Source organism: Mixophyes fleayi, chromosome 9 (assembly GCF_038048845.1).
Source record: "Mixophyes fleayi isolate aMixFle1 chromosome 9, aMixFle1.hap1, whole genome shotgun sequence".
Taxonomy (NCBI): Eukaryota; Metazoa; Chordata; class Amphibia; order Anura; family Limnodynastidae; genus Mixophyes; species Mixophyes fleayi.
The window spans coordinates 46,190,871-46,210,324 of NC_134410.1; the positions used below are offsets into that span (position 1 = coordinate 46,190,871).

The window sequence follows — 19,454 nt, forward strand, 5'->3', positions numbered from 1 at the left end:
CACCTACAAGCAAAAGCTGGAAACAATGCCCAAGAAATTAAGGCAGATTAAAATATGTCAAGTGATAAAACTCCCTGGGTTGTCATACATACATATACTATGCTTGTAGTTTACTTTCTTAATCCTGATCAGCCATTTAAAACTGTTTAACCAAAACCTGAATCTAAATTCCAGGAACTTTGCTGTACAATATATATGTAGATGAATGTATGGCTTTTGTTTTATTGTGTAGATATAGTTCGTACTGTTTTGTTTTGTTTTTCAATTGCAATTGCCTTTTGTGTTGTGATTGGCTACATCTACATCCCTAAGTACATTCTGTGGTTCTGATTGGTAAATGCTTTCCTATTAAATAGATTCCCTACAGGGTGGCTCTAGCTGTTATCACTCCAAAGTTACTTTGATGTGGATTTCACTTACCTAAAACATAAATACAATAGGAGCACTCAAACAAGTAAAATGTTGCCTGCTCAATTGCCCCTCCTTTGTACCACTGTACACAAATGATCTACTCTGTTACATTCTCAAGTCTGTCATAATCAAGGTTCATACCAGAATAATAAACAACCTCACCCCCGCCATTCACCAAATCACGACCATTGTGGGCTAAGCAGCGGCCCTATTCTGGCAAATCATACACCTTTTGGATGCTGCATATTTAGTCTGTTCCGGAAAATCTGGACTGGTGGCAGGTATGTAGGTTATACCAGACCACACTGTTGTTCACAGACATGTTCTATTATGTTCTATAATGAAGCACCACACCTGTGTAACAATTAATACAGAGTTCTCTTGCCATAATGTAAGCACTGATCAGTGGAGCCATGGAAAGCCACAGTCTATGGGGGGAATTCAATTGCCCCCCGAAGTACCGCCGCGTTAAAGCTATTACCGTTAACCGTTATTACGCTATGTTTAACCCGGCTTTCTGCTCGCAGCTCCCTTAAAGCCAGCATTAAACACTATCGTAATAACCGTAATAGTGCGCAGGCCGCGTTAGTTTTTCAAGTAAGCGGCCAATTGAATTCCCCGCTATGAGAATTGTAATAACAAATACTAACCACTGATGAGTATTTGTTTAGTGGATTTGTTAAGTGTGGCACAAAATGACCAATTAAATGACAAACTGCTAAATATTTTATTTAAATAATTCACTAAACTATTTTGCAATAAGCATTGAAACATTTCTATACTTCTGACTATTCTATATTTTCTGAATTACTTCTGTATTTTCTGTCTATTTTAAATAAATGTTTGAGTTTATAAGTTTAAGGGTCGTTTACTTATGAAATATTTTTAGCTGATTCATGTCTACACAGATAATTATAATATACTTCTGTTCCTGTTTCTTCAAGCTTCCCGTCACTCTTAGTCACTTAGTTGCTGTATTATTGATTGAGCAATTGTAGTTTGATTAATACATTTATCCTTTTTCATTGTTGCATGAATGTGCAGAAGCACAGTACAAATTATGCTGTGTGATGTGCCTATTTTATTTTGCACAAATGTGTCCATTGTTACAGGGAGATAATGGATTTATAGTAAAATATGTAAGTGTCTCCAGTGGTGTAACATTTTGGAGCTTCTGATTGAAGCACTGCGAGGAGGATCCCAGCTGAGTGTGGGTTAGAGGAGACACACATGCCAAAATGAGACTTTGTTTTGTGGTATAAGACATAAAACGTGATAAGGTGAATCTAAGGGGTAATCCATGTTTTGCTGGGAGTCAACACAGCATATTCTTCCCCGCAAAAGGACTTGCATTTTATGGGTACTTATGGAGTTCCCAGTTGTAAGTTGTCATCTTATGCTTTCGATGGTTTGTTTTTTACAACTCCCAGTTGCACTTTTAGTCCTAGTTGTCTACTTTTCATACATCTTGCGAGCTATCAAAAGACAAAGTGGAAGTGAGTAAACCATTCCTGAGAAGTGGGCAGGATAAAGCCTATGATGGCACTATGTGCATCATCCCCTCCACTCTATGCTCACTCAGGGTATGATGATGGAATTTGCTTTAGCATACAACAAGGTAAGAATAATCTCTTTTCTGGGGGGATTGCCTGCTCACCAGTGATTCCAGATGGTCTCGTCCTAATCCAGGAGCTTCCCAGTCATTCTGGATGAACAGGAAACTATACTTTTACAGGAAAGTGCATTTCTAGGTGCATTTTAACCAATGCAGTAACACATAATAAGGACAGTGTTAATGTCCCTTCGCTGATAAAACAGAAATAAGGTTAAACTGTGCAGTTTCTATGACAACGTGGAGAAGATTAATATAATAAAGGTGGTGGTAGGAAGGACTTTTAAGTGACAGTTTCACTCATTCCATTATGCGCCTTTTCAGTTGGAACCACAGCTAGGTAAATATAGACACAAACTGGTTTTCAGATGCCTGTTCAGAAACCTGGGATGTGGGTGTCTGCACCTATGAATGATCTAGGTGGACAATTGGGAATGTTGCACTTTCATAAACCTGCAGAAATAAGACCTGGAGCCCAGCGAAGTTTAGTGTCTCTTGTGTACAGTTTGAAATGGTTTAATGTCTGCTTATTTATTGGCTCACTCACACCCTAATCATTTGTTCTTCTTTTCCAAGTGAACACAACAAAAAAAGTTAAAGAATGATATAAAAAAATATATATATTTTGATACATTGAACAACATTTGATTGAATAAATGAATGGAAAGACGTTTTGCTGAAGGATAGAAAGTGCAGAAAGACCAAAGCACTGTACTATTAACTCTGAGATTTGAATCAGTTATTTTAATTTTTTATAACATTTTTGTACTACTTTTCTATTTAAAATTAAACTAAAGTTTAAAGCTTAAGGTGCCTACTGGGCTTCTTCTGATGCAATCATATATGAAAAGATCTTACAATTATACCTTGTTTGAGAGTGGCACATAGAGGATCTCAAATGAAAAGATCCATGTGTGGAAACCTTTAGAGTTGTAAGGCTGTTTATGCTTAAATTCTCTCTCTGTTCCCTGCAGTGTCTAAGTTGACAATTCAGGATCACACCATGTGAGTTGTGTCTTAAGGATCACCTCCATTTTTGATCCATTGACCTTCTGGTAGAGTTGTCAAATCAAGCCTTTTTTTCACAAAATCAAGTGGCAACCCTTAACCCAGACCTGGATACCCCTAGAGAAGGTTTTGATGATTTCACTTGCATAAATGCCTTTTAGATATAATACTTACAGATGGAGATGTGTACGCTGATCTCTCTTTACTGCCTATTATGTTTCCACGTGGTTTCACATAATAGACAAACATTTATGAGTATTCGCCCATCTGAAAATCTGTCTTACTCATAAGGAGCTTTAAAAAGATTCGTATTTAAATAATTACAAAATATAAAATGTTTCTCCTTTATTACAACTCAGAGAGTGAAAGGAAAACACTGTATAAAATGTATGAAAATGGCGCATAATTACTGACCATCGAACATTGCACAGCACCCTGTCTACATATTAGTTGGTAACTCTTTTTTTAAAAAAGTTTGGGATCTGGGCATCAGCTGATACTTTACTTAAATAATACATATTACATAATACATATTTGATAAAACAAAAGTGTAGCCACTTATTCTGTTGGAATTTATATCCCTTTCTCAGCTCCAATAAATGTTCTCACTTGACGCTAAAAATAAACCCCAAAAAGCCCTCTATTAAGCTGTCCTACTTTACATTACAATGCAAGTGAGTCTTTGTTGAGGATTGGCAAACCGTAAAACCATAGCTTACTAGCTGATTAGAAGAAGTGAAGCTCATTTAAAGCTGATTTTAGTGTATGTTTTCAGGAATTAATGATCTTTAACCACAGTCAGATCGCATTTGCCTTTTAAAGCTATTTTTGGCCACCATAGCGAAGTTATGGAGCAGCACAAGATGGTATCTGACACACATTTGTCTTACATTTATGCCCAGAGGAACTTAATGGTTCCATTTGTCTAACTTAAGTATCTTCTATCATTTCTTTTCATTCCATTTTTCCTGCTCGTTTTCTTTCTGCTGTCAAGGCTGGCCTTGTAAAGAAAGCTAAACAACTCCTATGATCTGATTATTTTGATATCCAGAAAGTATACTTTATCATAGGTGATAGAGTGTATAGTTTTATTTATTCCTATACTAAATCATTTGTATCATCTGAAGCTTTCATTTTTTGCAACATTGTTAACGGCAGTAACACTGTAATGTGTAGCAGATTCTTTATCTTCAATGTAGCTTCATAAAGTTTGAGTAAATAATGAAGTATGTACAATGTTTTAGCACGGGGGTGCGTGCACATAGGCTGCAAGTACTTCACGTGTATTCTGTAAATAATGTTTCCTACAATACATTTTATACAACTTGTAAACATTTAGTATCTGTCCATTTATAGGTATAAATGTAATTCCCTGCGTTGTTCTAGCACAGTAATTTTAACACAGATTTCTGCTTGCGGCTCAGGAAGCTGTGAGCAAAAATCGGCATTGAAATGACCAACATTACCATAGTAACAGCAATAATGCGCATCAATTACCGTACCAACGGTAATAATGCGAATCAATACCGTTACTACTGTAATTAAATTTCCCCCTTACAGTGAAATAAGTTTGATTTTAAAGGTGATGTGTGAATTGAACCATTATTATCTCATGTTGTCATTAGTCATAACAATAATTTATATGATGAATATTCTATGCTAACCAAGCATCATATTCCCTGGTAAACTATTTTCCTAAAATGCAGTTCCTAAAGATCCCACTGGTTTGAGGTAAAAAAGAAAGTTGACATTTGAATTCCTTTTGCCTTGCTATTGATAGTATTCTTCAGTGCCCACCCACTTCAGAAGGTGTGACCCTTTAATAGGTTTTTAAGTTTAAATGGGTGAAAATAAATATGAAAAACAAGAAATGGTGTCATAACACTGAAGCCATCTGCAAAGCTTATAAATAAAACTCTGGTCATGGAGATTGTAAAAAGATTTAATTTAATTGTAACGTAAATAAAACTGCTTAATAATGTCACTTAGCCCCGCCCCTAGACGGACATAATAATTTCTGGCCTGTTATGGCGGGGGTGAGGCGTGAATTGCGTCCTAAGCAGGGGCGGGCTGGGCCGGGGGGCATCGGCCCCCCAGGCCGCTCAGAATTACAGCTGTTACGGCGCACCCGGAGGCAAAAACCGGCGATAAATGTGATGCGGCCGCGTCATCAATGACCCGCCTGTGCAGCGTGTCCCCCCCGGGCTGACGTCTGCCAGCCCGCGCCTGGTCCTAAGTCCCGCCCCTGCCACTTAACTAATGAATGGGCAAAATCTGGGAGGTTGCCCTGCTCTCCTGGGAGTCTGGCAAATTCAGGAGTCTCCAGGTCATTCAGGGAGAGTAGGTAACTATGCCATATTCATGTGACCTATCACATGTGCGTGCATTCTGGCTCAGTGATCCATGCCATTGATTTGGGTATGTAACAGCGATCATGAGTACCGTTACAACACTTACCACGACATCTTGACAGCGAATCTCGGAACCCCGACATGCTCTTAATATCGATTGTTTAAATAAATGACTTGCAATCATTGCGATTATTTAATAAGCCGCCAGCACTGAATCAAGTGACTTTGAACGCCAGCAGTTTTATTGTTGGTTTTAAGGGTGCAATGGAAGGAGGTGGCACCTGTATATTACAGAAGTTTTCTTAACAACATTGTATAGTGCAGCCTCCTTCCATTGCACCCTTATGAAATATAATAATATTGCCAGCGTTCAAAGTAACATAATTCTGTGCGGGCAGCTTCTTAAATAGTCGCAATGATTAAAAGTATTTTTTTTTTTTAAACAATCGATATTAAGAGAATGTCAGGGTTCCAAATTTCGCTGTCAAAATGTCGGGGTAAGTGTTGTCGCCATCGATGTCACTATTTTCCAGTACATTGATAGGCGGCATTCTTATGAACATTGATTTAGCTCAGACTGTAACCTGAAAGAGTTGAACCTATGTATTGACATAAATCCCTCTTACAGCCAGATGTTCTTCCAATAAAGTGGGATACAACCTGGCAATGAATACAATTTATTAGTCTGTGTATTCCTGCACTTTCTGGTGAGGCACGTTGAGGTTCATTCTTTGCTATATGTTGGACATGATAAGAAAGTAACTTAGGCTGAAAATAGTTTTTTTAAGTCTTTAGTAAAAGGTTAAACAAAAGATGTATGTATTCCCTATCATTTCCAATTATCACAGAGTATTCATTACAGATATCAACTGCAAACCTAAAATATTGGGTAGAGCTGCACGTGGGCACACAATACAACTGTAATAGTAATCTGTACTATAGCACAGTGATTCTGACATTCATGACTGTAAGCAAATACCTTAGATTAACAGTCTGGAGATTAAAAACAAAAGCATTCAAACCTTGTATACTTGTCCATATGTCCCATTTCCAACAACTTCAACCAGCTCAAAGATTCCTGCAGGGTCCTATAGAGAAGAAGAGACAGTTATATTTATAAGGCTTATAAGAAGCTGTTTAAAAGCTTAAGCATTCATTAACTGGCTACCATTGAGAGGATTTGGGGAATTGGTATATTAATCAATTTGTTTGCAAAATAACTAGAAATGTATTTCACGGTAACAGCAGCAGATTTAATCTCCACCTCGCTGTATCAGTACCTGAATCTCTCAGTGTATTTTGTTCCATCAGTTATTCTAAGGACTTTTTTTTTATAACTCTAATGTGTTTTAGGGCAAGATGAATATAGAATGTAAAGTACTTTTCTTTTTGATATTCATATCCTTGAGTTTACATTGCAGGTGCCAGTGGTGCTAACTAACTCTAGTGAGCATTCTGTTGTGACAGCATTTCATAGCAGTAACTAGAGATGAGCGGTTTGGAGTCCTTGAAATCCAACGAAATCCAACATTGGAGATCCAAGTGAAATCGAGTTGTGACTCAGTTTCTCCCGCCAAACTTGGATCTCGAAATAAGGCGAATAGTCATTTCCGGTAATTTTGTATTTGCAAAATGCACGCTCTAAGTATCTACTTCTCTCTCTTTTTCTTCAGTGCCATTTTAGAAGAGACAGCGTGTAGGGAGGAGGTTAGCTACGGTGCTCTGCTGATAAAATACCATTCAGGGTGAATCGGGGACATAGTATACAAATAGAATCCTGTCATTATTGTAAAGCAGTTCTGTAGAGGATAGTCAGCTAAAATAGTTTGCTGATCAATTTCAACCTTAAATACAATTTACATAGACTAGTGGCTACTGGTTGTTGTTAATGCATTGCATATATATATATATATATATATTAGTACTAAAGAGTATATACAGATTAAGTTAGATAGATATCATTCTGAACTAACTAGAATATTTATTTCTTTGAGAAAAACAGTGCACTTTTGCTGTCAGACTGTAAGCAGCAGAATCCAAAATACCAACAGATTTCTTTCTTTCAAACTTAAAAGTTTTTCTAGTTAAAGCAATCTTGTGTGGGGCAGTGACAACTAAAATCATTTTGAAAAAACTGGGTATTTGCATGTGAGATTCAGCAGCAGTTTCACACCCCCAAAAAAGTATATATATTATTATATTTTAATCTTTTCTATTTTTCAATACTTGTCTATTTTGGAAGGGTCATTCAGTGAAATCTATATTTAAAGAAGGCTGTTTTTGAGGGTCAGCATGCAGCTGGGCCCCCACAAAAAATCTATATATTCTAATCATTTCTATTTTTCAATACCTTTATATTTTGGAAGGGTCATTCAGTGAAATCTATATTTAAATAAGGCTGTTTGTGAGGGTCAGCACGCAGCAGCACACCCCGAAAAAATGCTATATTTTCTAATCTTTTCCATTTTTCAATCTATTCAATTCTATCTAATTTGCTGTTGCTATATAAATAAATGAGGATGCTGAGATATGAATGTGGCCTGGACCACTGCTAGAAAAATCCAAAGATTAGGCACACAATATACTGCCAGAGTATTCATCTGTTGCCAAGAGTATGGCTTTCAATACCTTGTTTTACTTATATGGTCTATGCCATAATGCTGCCCTTCTGAATCAAACTCGGGGACTCGTATATATTTATGGGGTGGGAGGGCTGAAAAATTGTTCCACCCGGTGGAAATTTCATCCAACCCAAAGTAAAGGGGACTGCCCGAGACTTGTAGCGGGGACTGCCTTGCAACTTGTTCTCTTAGTGACATGTAAGAAATATGTGAGAGACAGTTCAGATAGGCCAATATTTGCCCTTCCAACGCATGCAAGAATGTTTAATACTTACATTAATGCAGATTTAATTGCCCAAAACATGTCTTGACAATGTAATTGAAAGTCCACATTCTGAGAAATAGGGCAGATTTTGGATCTGGCAAAGAATACATGTATAGATGGAGATATGATGAATGATGATTTATGCTATGTGATAGAGCTAGAGAATCGCAAAGTATGGTTAATTATTTTTAGAATTTAATTGGAAAAAGCAAATGCACCGGTGGCAGATTTACAAAATCCTTCACTAAGACAACAATGGACAACCATGGACAGCGTCATTAGTAGACTTGCAGCAGAGGAGGTCCGCAAGAAGGGGTGTACTGAATTTAATGCCAGTGCAACTGGGACGCCTAACACTGACGCTGCGTCCTGGATAGTGACAGGCACCCGGGACTCGCGGCTGTAATTAAGTTTATGCTGACTCTTTAGTGGACATGAGGGGAGTGCTCTTGGCCCCATTTCTCTTATATCTGTGCTACTGGTTCTTGCTCATAATCTTCTACTACAATAAGTTACGTCCTGGGGGCATTTGAGTACCTGAGAGTGCGTCCAACTCTACAGGAAAGACGGCTGCTATAGGTGAAGACCTCTCCTGCTAGATCTAAAAGCTTATGACAGTTACTAGGAAGACGTAACATTGTAAAGGATTATATCCTGGCACCAGTGGTGTAAAGGCAATCTGACATTACACGGTTTGCTTTTGTTATTAGTTGTTAGCTGACTCGTATTACTCTCTCCGCCACCGTTTTTGTTTAAATAAAAACTTTGACCTTTTGTCAAATTTACATTGGTATCGTCATTTATTTATTAAGTTACAGAAATAGTAAGTCTGAACATGCAAAGGAGGTTTGCAATGAAAGGGAGATATCAACACTATTTAGTTTATTATTTTTTTAATTGAATCAGAGAAAGCAAATACAACGGTGGCAAAGTTACAAAACCTTTCATTAAAACCGGTAGCAAAGCTGAAACACGAATTTGGGTTATAACCGACACCAGTTTCGAAACTGAAACACGAGGGGCAGCGCACATCTCTAGCAATTACTATTTACCTTCATGGAAACTTGTGGCAAGTAGCTAAGCAATGCTATGAACTGTAATAAATTGGTTTAGTCTAAGTGTATAAAGTGAAGAGGGCTAAAGGCTAAGTTGTTTTTTGCTTTTTAAGAATTGCTTAAGTAGAAAACCACTAGCCCACTTCTTTGCCACTCCTTGTTGAACAGGGATCATAACAATACCACATTATATATTGTAAATTGCCAGTCACATTACAGTATGTATTAGAAGTGTACACTTTCTTTTATATTGTTCTTAGCAAGCTTTGTTGCATGTGCATTTAAATCAGATTGCCCTATGCGCTTAAAATGTAATAATAACAAAATCTAGTTTTTTGTTCTACGTTGTAGTTGTCTAATGACATTAAATTATTGGTGCATCTCTTTACCTTGCTGAGAGTAATATTTTTGTACAAGTTAGGTAAACTGCGAGCAGTGAGACCTTGTGTTTGTCCTTGTCTCATAATTCCCCTTTTATCTCCCAAAAAGCTCCAGTTACGCTTATTCCTCAAAACACAACAGCTAAGGGATTCTGAGATGTCAGGACGCCGCTGTATGGTGACTTATACAGCCTCATGTTTGCACATAGCCTGCACAAAGGGATGTTATTAAATTGTCTATATATAGAATTATGTACTTAGCAAATTGAAATAAAACACATATTGAGCTTTTAAGTGCATAACACATCATGTCAAAGTATAGATCATCCCAGGCACTAGAAAAAGTATAAAAGTAACAAAAGTGTATTACATCCTATTAAACTGTTTTTAAGGTAGGCTATAATGTTGTAGAAATTTCATGAGCTGAAACAAACTTGATACGTTTATAGTATTCTTGACGCCTTTTTATAATGTTAGAGTAATGCTGAAACTGTACACAGATTTCACAGTGATCAGGTTTGGTAGCCTTTGTAAAGGTGTGCGCCTTATTTCCACAGATGACCATTCAACACTAACCCCTTGGAGTAGATCAGTGTATTTGCATTTTATATTTATCTGAAATTTAAATGTCAGTGTCAATAAGCTGTTGCCTTTTAATTTGATGATATGAATGCAACATGGTGCTAACTGCAACATCCTTATCTCTTCCAAAGAAGCACTATAATGTCTGTAATAGACAACAGTCTTCTGCACAGATAGGTATTGACACATCCACCCTCCTCATCATGGATAAAATGGAATTAAGTGCCAACACTATCATCAGAAGGAAGTCGGCACTCACTACTTTAGTATGATAGAGCCTTTTTGGTTCTTTGCTTGCTGCTCCTGAACCCATGGGATAGTTCTGCTTCTACTGGGAGGGCACATTACATATCTAATATACAAGTAATGTTACTGTATTTATACAATTCTGTGCATCAGAAGGTATAATACATCCCCTACTGTAAGTTATTATACATTAGTAATGATGTAATATTAGAAATCACATTATATAAACACTCACACAACCACCCTAAGCTTTTATACGGTTACATAACTCTTTGTTGACTTCTAATAGCTTTATAGTTTACAGTAGGGAGAGCATTTTCCCATATACATATATCCATTGTTGTACATAGCACTGTGATTTTAATTCATTAACCAGAACTTGTAGTCTTTTTAAATCACAGCATAAACTGATGTTGGTGAGTGGTAGAAAATTGTCCTATGTGCTCCACATGTGTGAAATTGATCACATTTAGAGCAAGTGTGTAAGGTTTATTGTTTGTTTGTTTTTTTAGAGTAAATAAATCCCACTACCACACATAGGGGCAGATTCAATTAGCCGAAACCTGGCATTTTGTGTATTTGCTACAGTACAGAAAACATTGCTGAAATGAGCAAAGATTATTACCGGAAACATTGTGCGATGTTCCTATGTAACTTCGCTGCTAATTTACTCTCTCCCATTGAGGCGATACTATGTTCCATGGATACAGCCAGACAATGTTTTATCAGTCTTTGCCTCTCTGACTTGTGATATACAAATTATTATTTGCATTTGGTTATATATTTGTCATTTAGGTGGCATTTCATATTAAACAATGTGGATTAGTTGTATTCCTAGTTTCTAGTATTACATATAATTTCCTACCTGCAGAACTAGTGGCGCTATATAAATAAATAGATGATGATGATAGTGAACAGCACATTTTCTAATTTTATAACCCAGGCTCAATGATGCTATATCCTGTGACCTTTGCAATAAGTATGAGGCCTTTTAAATTACACTATGATTTTAATTATCTATCTATACATGAAGTACATGGCTTTACATTACGTTATATTGCAATATTCTGCCATTACACATATTACTGGACTCAGTGACACTTATTCTAAAGACACAGTTGATGAACGCTATGCTCACATACACAAATTAGTCATATTGGTTGTTTGGCAGACCACAGTAATTCCCTTGAAAACAAAGCACATTTGAAGTGATTTGACTGATCATTTGAATAACCTCATCCACATGGTGAACCCTGCACCAGATGATCCCTTTGAAAGTAAAGCAAATCCAGTCTTATTTGTTTTAGATTACACAGCTGGCTGTCCTACTTAAAATATCCCATTATGTAAGCAAAGGCGGTCAGTAGCTGCTGTTTTTCAGGGACAACTGATACCTGTATTATATTCTTTTTTAACATCTGTTTACATCTTATTCAGTGGGAACTAAAATCATTTGCCACTGACCAGCATTGTGAGTGAGTACTGGCAGGAATGTATCACAGGACTTTAAACATCCGACTGAATCTGGATAGATACAGCTCAAGGAGGAAGAATTGAAAACAGATCACTTAAAACTTCAAAGGACACATGATATCTATGTATTGGTTACATAAACCCATGGATTTGATTGGCAGTTTTGGTAACTTCAGTTAATATAACATTTTGACATATTCTTAGTCAGCACAGTGGCCTAGTGGTAAGCACTTCTGCCTTATCTGTGTGGAGTTTGAATGTTCTCCCTGTGTTTGCGTGGGTTTCCTCCGGGTGCTCCGGTTTCCTCCCACACGCCAAAAACATACTGGTAGGTTAATTGGCTGCTATCAAAAATTGACCCTAGTCTCTGTCTGTTTGTCTCCCTCCCTCTCTGTCTGTTTGTCTCCCTCTCTGTCTGTCTGTGTGTGAGTGTGTGTCTATATTAGGGAATTTAGACTGTAAGCTCCAATGGGGCAGGGACTGATGTGAATGAGTTCTCTGTACAGCGCTGCGGAATTAGTGGCGCTATATAAATAAATGATGATGATGATGATATTCTTAGTCTAATTATCAACCATTACTTTTCTTCACTTTTGTTTGTTGCACCGATGAAAGAATGGTAAATAGCAGCCTAGCAGTCATGCCAAAGTATGTTTATTTATATTGATATTGTTGAAATTCATTTGTCAGTCACTTCAGCTGATTCTGTTGTACACCTGGACTTTTTGCCAACTAAGTGATAACTTCCCGCAAGTAAGCTGGACTTGGTTGTTCAGTACCTGTTGGCATGTATAATAACCATGTGCAGTGGGAAGTCTGCGGACCATTAAAAATAATATTTATTTAATCAACATTCACTGTCTTTTTTGTTATTAGGTTTAGTAGCTGGTGACACCATTAGCATCATTGAAGTCAAACAAATGCTTGTTATTCTATTGTTCAGTTTGCACAACATTTTGGAGATTTTTAGGTATGTTACTGCAGAACAGTATCACTGTATTGCGTGGGTTTTCTCCGGGTGCTCCGGTTTCCTCCCACACATGCTTGGGCTGTCTTGCATGAATCGTTTGCATCAGGACATGCTGCAACATTTCATTTGAGTTGAGCTCAGGACTTTAGATTTGCCTGTTATTTATGGACTATTGTCATTCCTACATCACTGACATACTGTTAATGATGGACCAATAGCCTAAGATACTGCTATACGATTGGCTGGCACAGATAAGATATTTGTGTTCCATGAATTACTGTGAGCACCAAGGGCCTGATTCATTAAGGATCTTAAATGAAGAGGATCCTTATTTCAGTCTCTTGGACAAAACCATGTTACAATGCAAGGGGTGCAAATGAGTGTTCTGTTTTGCACATAAGTTAAATACTGACTGTTTTTTCATGTAGCACACAAATATCAACTTTAAATTTCAGTGTACAAATAAGCTATCAAGTATTTGTGTGCTACACGAAAAAACAGGCAGTATTTAACTTATGTGCAAAACAGAATACTAATTTGCACCCCTTGCTATGTAACATGGTTTTGTCCAGGAGACTGAAATAAGGATCCTTTTCATTTAAGATCCTTAATGAATCAGGCCCCAAGATCCCAACCATGGTAATCCCAGCACCAATCTTCTGGGTCCAACCACCACATTTCTCCTTTTATGCCCAAAATTTTATTTTCATCTTTCCACAAAACATTATTCTAACAGCCTGTTGGTGCGTCTAGGTGATCCTCAGTAAACTTGAAGCATGGAAATGCTATTTTTAGATAGCTGTGGTTTCCTCATTGGTATCCTCCCATACAGAACATTCTTCTTCAATGTTTCCCTTCATAGTGGATTTGCAAACACTGACAATGTAAGAGAAATCAGCAGATTGTCTTTTGCTTGAGAATCTTTGTGGATGCTAAAAGTATTGTTCCTGTATGCAAAACAATTTCATTTGCACTCCTTGAATGGCAATATGGTTTGCCCATGTACAAATTTGCCCCCTGCCATTTAGCTGACTTTGGTCCTAAGTTTAAATGAGGTCCCTCTGTGTGTGTCCTGTAAGACTCTGACAGTGATTAAACTTTTGTAAAAAATAATATATTATTATATTCGTTTTTCCAGCATAACAAGCAGGGTGGAACACAATATTCATGGCGGAAAGGGGGGGGGACATCATAACAACACATAAAATGAGAATGAATCAGCCTTAATTGAAACATATCTTATACTTAACTAATATCATCAATCAGAAAGGGAATATGGAAGATTCTAATACATTGAGTATTGAAAAGATGAAACTGGTAAATGGAAAGAAGGGATGTATGGGAATTTTAGTATAGGGATAAGCAGGGAAGAGGGGAGGAAGCGTATGAGAATAAGAGGTTGAGTTCCCAGGCTGGGTATATATTAGTAGTAGGAGAGGGGAATCTTTACGACTTAAAGTGCTCAGTTTGTGCTCTGCAGACAGAAGAGATTGATTTGGCCAATCAGGAAATATGCCTGTGATGTGTTCCAGTTTATATATCTGGCAGACATTATTAATAAGGGCAGAAATGGGAGAAGTAGATTTCTTCCAATTTACAGCTATCGGGTATCTAGCTGCTGTAAATATGTGACAAACGAAAAACATTTTTATTTTATTCATAGCAAAGGACCTCTTAATTTGTCGGATATTTATATCATTGATTGAAACATCATCAGATTACCCCCAAGTAGAGCTGATTATCCCTGAGGTTCACCTACTGTTTCAGCACAGACAGTAAATGTTGTAGCAATCTGTGCAATACAATTATGGAAATGTACCAATCTGTGTGTTTAATTCAATCCTTTTCTCTATTAAGACTGAGATTGTCAAGAGAAAATGCTAGCGATTATTCTTACATCACAATTAGCACTCACAAGATAAAAGGAAAAGGTGCAGATTCCACAGTACCTTTATGTGGTCAAAAACTAAATTTAGGTGTCATAGGTTTGATCAGAGACTGTGGGTTTCAATGTCTCAATATCTGGGTATTGGGTGCAGCCTTATGTGAACAACATTAAATAGCATACTCAAGTGAGTAGTGGAAGATGGGGTCTTTTGTCTGATTAATGTCAAATATTGGATGCAGAGCATGCATATATCTTTATATTATTTATAAATGCATTTCAATTAATAATCTACACACACTCAAAAATATTTGTGGTTTAAAAAATACGCATTTCTGTACTATACATGCACACCAAAATGTGTCTGTATTAGAGTTGTGTGTATATTAGATTTGTGGCCTGGAGAGGGGGAACTGGAGTGGACACGTATTAGTTAAGTATAGTAAGGGTATGTACATGTAAGTGTATCAGGCCCCTGGAGATGTGACCTAATGAGGCTTTGATGCCAGATATGCTTCTTAGGAGGCGTATCTACTGCGGATAACTGAAGCCTGGTTTAAAGATCCGGTTTAATTACAGTTTATATGGAAAATGTGACAAACATTTATCAGCACTGTCAAACTTTTTGGGCGTTTGACACTGTATTACGTTATATTATGTAATGCAACTTTCACATTTATAGCTAACAAGCTACATCTCTATGCTATCATTGGGCTAAACTATACACAGTTGTACCTCTGATGCTAATTGAGGTCATAAATGTCATTTTGATGTGGAGCTAGGTGCATTGGGGTGTTCATTGCTGAACGTGCAGTTGTACTTGAAAAATATATGTAAATGAGCTCAGAAATGTACAATTAGTGGCATCCCTGGCTTAGAAGAGAAATGCAAAGCCTTTTTACACCATCAAAACACCCGGCTATTTACTAATTCTTGGAGCTAGCAGAGATTAACAATCAGCCTATTCATTCAACAAACAGGCACACTTTATATGGGGAAGTCCCCTTATGAGCATAAATACCAGGTTAATAAGGACAATAAAAGTCAATCACAATGTGGGGTCCAAATTTGATAGTTTGCTGGATCTTGATGTGACATTTTTATTTTTTCCACTATGTGAATTACCATCTTTGCTTCTTAGAAGCCCTTTGTTGCTCTTCTTGAGAAGCCTCAGGAAGAGGAAGAAGAGGTATTGTCATCTTGACCTACAGTTTCTCAAATGGGCATGCAAACCATCTGCACAGAGAGACACTAGTGAAAAGCAGGGGGAGAGGTGGGGTACAACTATGTATGCACACCATGGAGAGGGGCACATTCACACAACTCGGTGCACTGCGTGGCATCATTTAGCATCTTTGTAAATGACCCTTATCTTCTAGTAAAGCCCATTTGTTATTGCTTCTTACACTAGCTGATTGGCCTAGTAACCTTTGTAACTAGAAATTGAAAGGGGGAGAGTGTTATGAATGCTATAATGTGGACTGTGGTGACAACTGAAAATGATGTAAGAAATAAATGCATATTTCACAACTACTACACTTTATCATTAAAGAGTAAAAGTCAAATTGCAGCACTACTATCGTGTAAGTGGCTGTGTGTGAGTGCAGGTTTAGGAGGGGTGTAGCCATGATCCCAAATCTCAGAGTCAGGATTTTTCAGTTTCAACTTCTATTAAATCACAATCATTGTGTTTTTTTCTTTCAACCGCTATGTCCTGTGTGTCACATGCAAATATACTATGTCCTATATGTCACATGCAAAGATACTATGTCCTATATGTCACATGCAAAGATACTATGTCCTATAAGTCACATGCAAAGATACTATGTCCTATATGTCACATGCAAAGATACTATGTCCTATATGTCACATGCAAAGATACTATGTCCTATATGTCACATGCAAATATACTATGTCCTATATGTCACATGCAAAGATACTATGTCCTATATGTCACATGCAAAGATACTATGTCCTATATGTCACATGCAAAGATACTATGTCCTATATGTCACATGCAAAGATACTATGTCCTATATGTCACATGCAAAGATACTATGTCCTATATGTCACATGCAAATATACTATGTCCTATATGTCACATGCAAAGATACTATGTCCTATATGTCACATGCAAAGATACTATGTCCTATATGTCACATGCAAAGATACTATGTCCTATATGTCACATGCAAAGATACTATGTCCTATATGTCACATGCAAAGATACTATGTCCTATATGTCACATGCAAAGATACTATGTCCTATATGTCACATGCAACGATACTATGCAAAACAGTTTACACATTTTAGTTCATGGCGTTACAATCAGGGGAGGGCTGGTAATTTTTAGTGCTGGGGGCAAGACAAGACTCAGCAGCCTATTAGGAACATTTTAAAGGAAAGGAAATGTAGGTGGCTCAATGGCCCAGCCCAAGGTAGCCCACTATAGGACCAGCCCATGGGGCAGATGCCCCCCTGTCCCCCAGCCCAGCCTGCCCCTGTTTACAATGCAAACAACTTGATAAATAGTATTTTATTTTACTAGAACAACTCTTAATTGCTGAAAAGCCTCCAATGCATGAAAATGGTTTTACTGTTGTCTTACAATGGATCCGTGTTGGCAACTGTCCCTAATTTCCAGGGACATTCTCGTTGGGTTTTAGAGATATGTCCCTTGAAATATCCCTATTTTTTCAATATCGACCAGCTGCACGATCCCTCTTTTCCTACCTCTAAGTTGCAATTCATATGATCTACGCTCATTTTCTACATGTTATAAGTTGATATTTATTGACGAGGAGCATTTTAAAAATGTAAAAAAAAAGAAGCATTCTAATAAAATTAAGGATATATAGTAGCGATTGCAATGCTCCGGGGTCCAGCGATACTGTATCACTCGTGACAGTCTTGGATGCACTGGTTCAGCAGCAAAATATTCCTGGAAACTATTTTAAAGTTTTGGCAACTATGTATATCTGACATCTATGAAATTTAGCAAAAGAAACAAGGCTGCTGATAGGAGCATTTCTGATTGTGTAATATCTAACATATATTAAATCATTATCTAAATACAGTCTAGTTACACAGCCACAACTATGTTATTTTTATAGCACCATCATATTCCACAGCACTGTACAATCAGACAACTCCCTGCCCCAGTGAAGCTTACAATTGAATTTCGCTACCACAAGCAAACACCAAGACCAATTTGGTCAGAAGCCACTGGACCTCCTTGGCATGTCTTTGAACCATAGGAATAAACCAGAGGACCCAAAGGATACACAAACAAACGCCATGACATAACTCGATGCTCCGGCGCTGTGAGGCACCAATGCTAACCACTGTGCTGACCTGTACATTATGTACAGCTTGGATGACTTGCGATCCTTTGCATTACCTACTAACTACTGTGAAGTTTTAACCCAGTTCTCTGCAAACAGGAAATCTGCATTAGGTTTAGAAGGCAGAGTATCCCAGCCGTGATGATATGTTATCCAGCCAGTCCATTTCTTAGCATGCGGGCTCTAATTTAACACTACAATACCAATCCAAAATCTGCCTGACACATGAATACAGAAAATACATTTAAAAAATCAAGTATAACTTGCAGAAGCCTATAATCTAAGCTTTATTGTCTGCATGCGATAAGAACTTCACAAGCTAGCGAGTCACACTTGGAGTTCCCACAGGCATCAGTTCCTTGTTAACCCTTGTGGTCATGGATAATCTGCTGCCTTGCATCACTGTCAATGCAAAATGCTTAAGCATCATATCCGTACCCAAATTTAATTTACTTTAATTGCCAGCTTTAGACCACCGAGCAAGACATTCCATCTAAAAATAGCAATAATCATTAACTTACTCTCAAAGATGCTAAGTCGATATAGTCCAGGCTCTTAGTAGTTTGCATTTTTGCCATCTCTCTTCTGCTTTCCAGAGCGCAAAAAAGTTTTTGGGCTTTTTTTTCTTTTATGCTTCTTTGCAGGAAAATTATTCTGGTATCATATCGAATTGTTGTCTGTGTGTGTGTCAGCCCATGGTTAGAACTGGAAGTATGTGTCTCTGTGACAAACACAGGAAACTTCACATTCAGTACAACCCGGAAAACACACTGAGGAAACAAATCTGTTTTTCTTTAAGAAAACAGCATTGCAGAGCTATTTGCTGGGGAAAGTGAGGGAAGGAAATGACGCTCTAGAATTTTGGAATAGAAAAATAATTATTAATACTTTTTATCTGTTACATTCAAACTACAACTCTTGAAAATATTCAGCTGTACTGAATAGGTTACATGTATCAAGTAAATTGAACATGATAAATATATTGTATATTATGTGATTAAGCATCTGTCATAGTATAGAGTACATAGATTTATCATTTACAGTTAATATGTATAGTATAAAATAAAACTGGGTACACACTATCGCATTTTACTTCAGATGTAATTTCTGTAACGATTTTACCGATGACTGAAAGTCATACTTGCCTACTCTCATGGAATGTCCAAGAAACTCCCGAAATCCGGGTAGGTCTCCTGGACTCCCGTGAGAGCAGGGCATTGTCCCGCATCTGCCCACTTCCTAGTGAAGTG

At 37.4% G+C, this 19,454-nt stretch overlaps 1 protein-coding gene across 2 annotated transcripts in view; it reads right to left on the minus strand.

Annotated features, from left to right (window-relative positions):
- NRK (Nik related kinase) overlaps nt 1-18,974 on the minus strand; it is a 184,988-nt gene extending 166,014 nt beyond the window's left edge. For both annotated transcript variants that reach the window (XM_075184270.1, XM_075184269.1), the window contains exons 1-2: nt 18,726-18,974; nt 6,405-6,470 (exon numbers count right to left, since the gene is read on the minus strand). In XM_075184270.1, the coding sequence (XP_075040371.1) occupies nt 6,405-6,470; nt 18,726-18,782 (123 nt within the window). In that variant the 5' untranslated portion in view covers nt 18,783-18,974. The remainder of the gene's footprint in view (nt 1-6,404; nt 6,471-18,725) is intronic.
- Nucleotides 18,975-19,454: the final 480 nt, after the last annotated feature.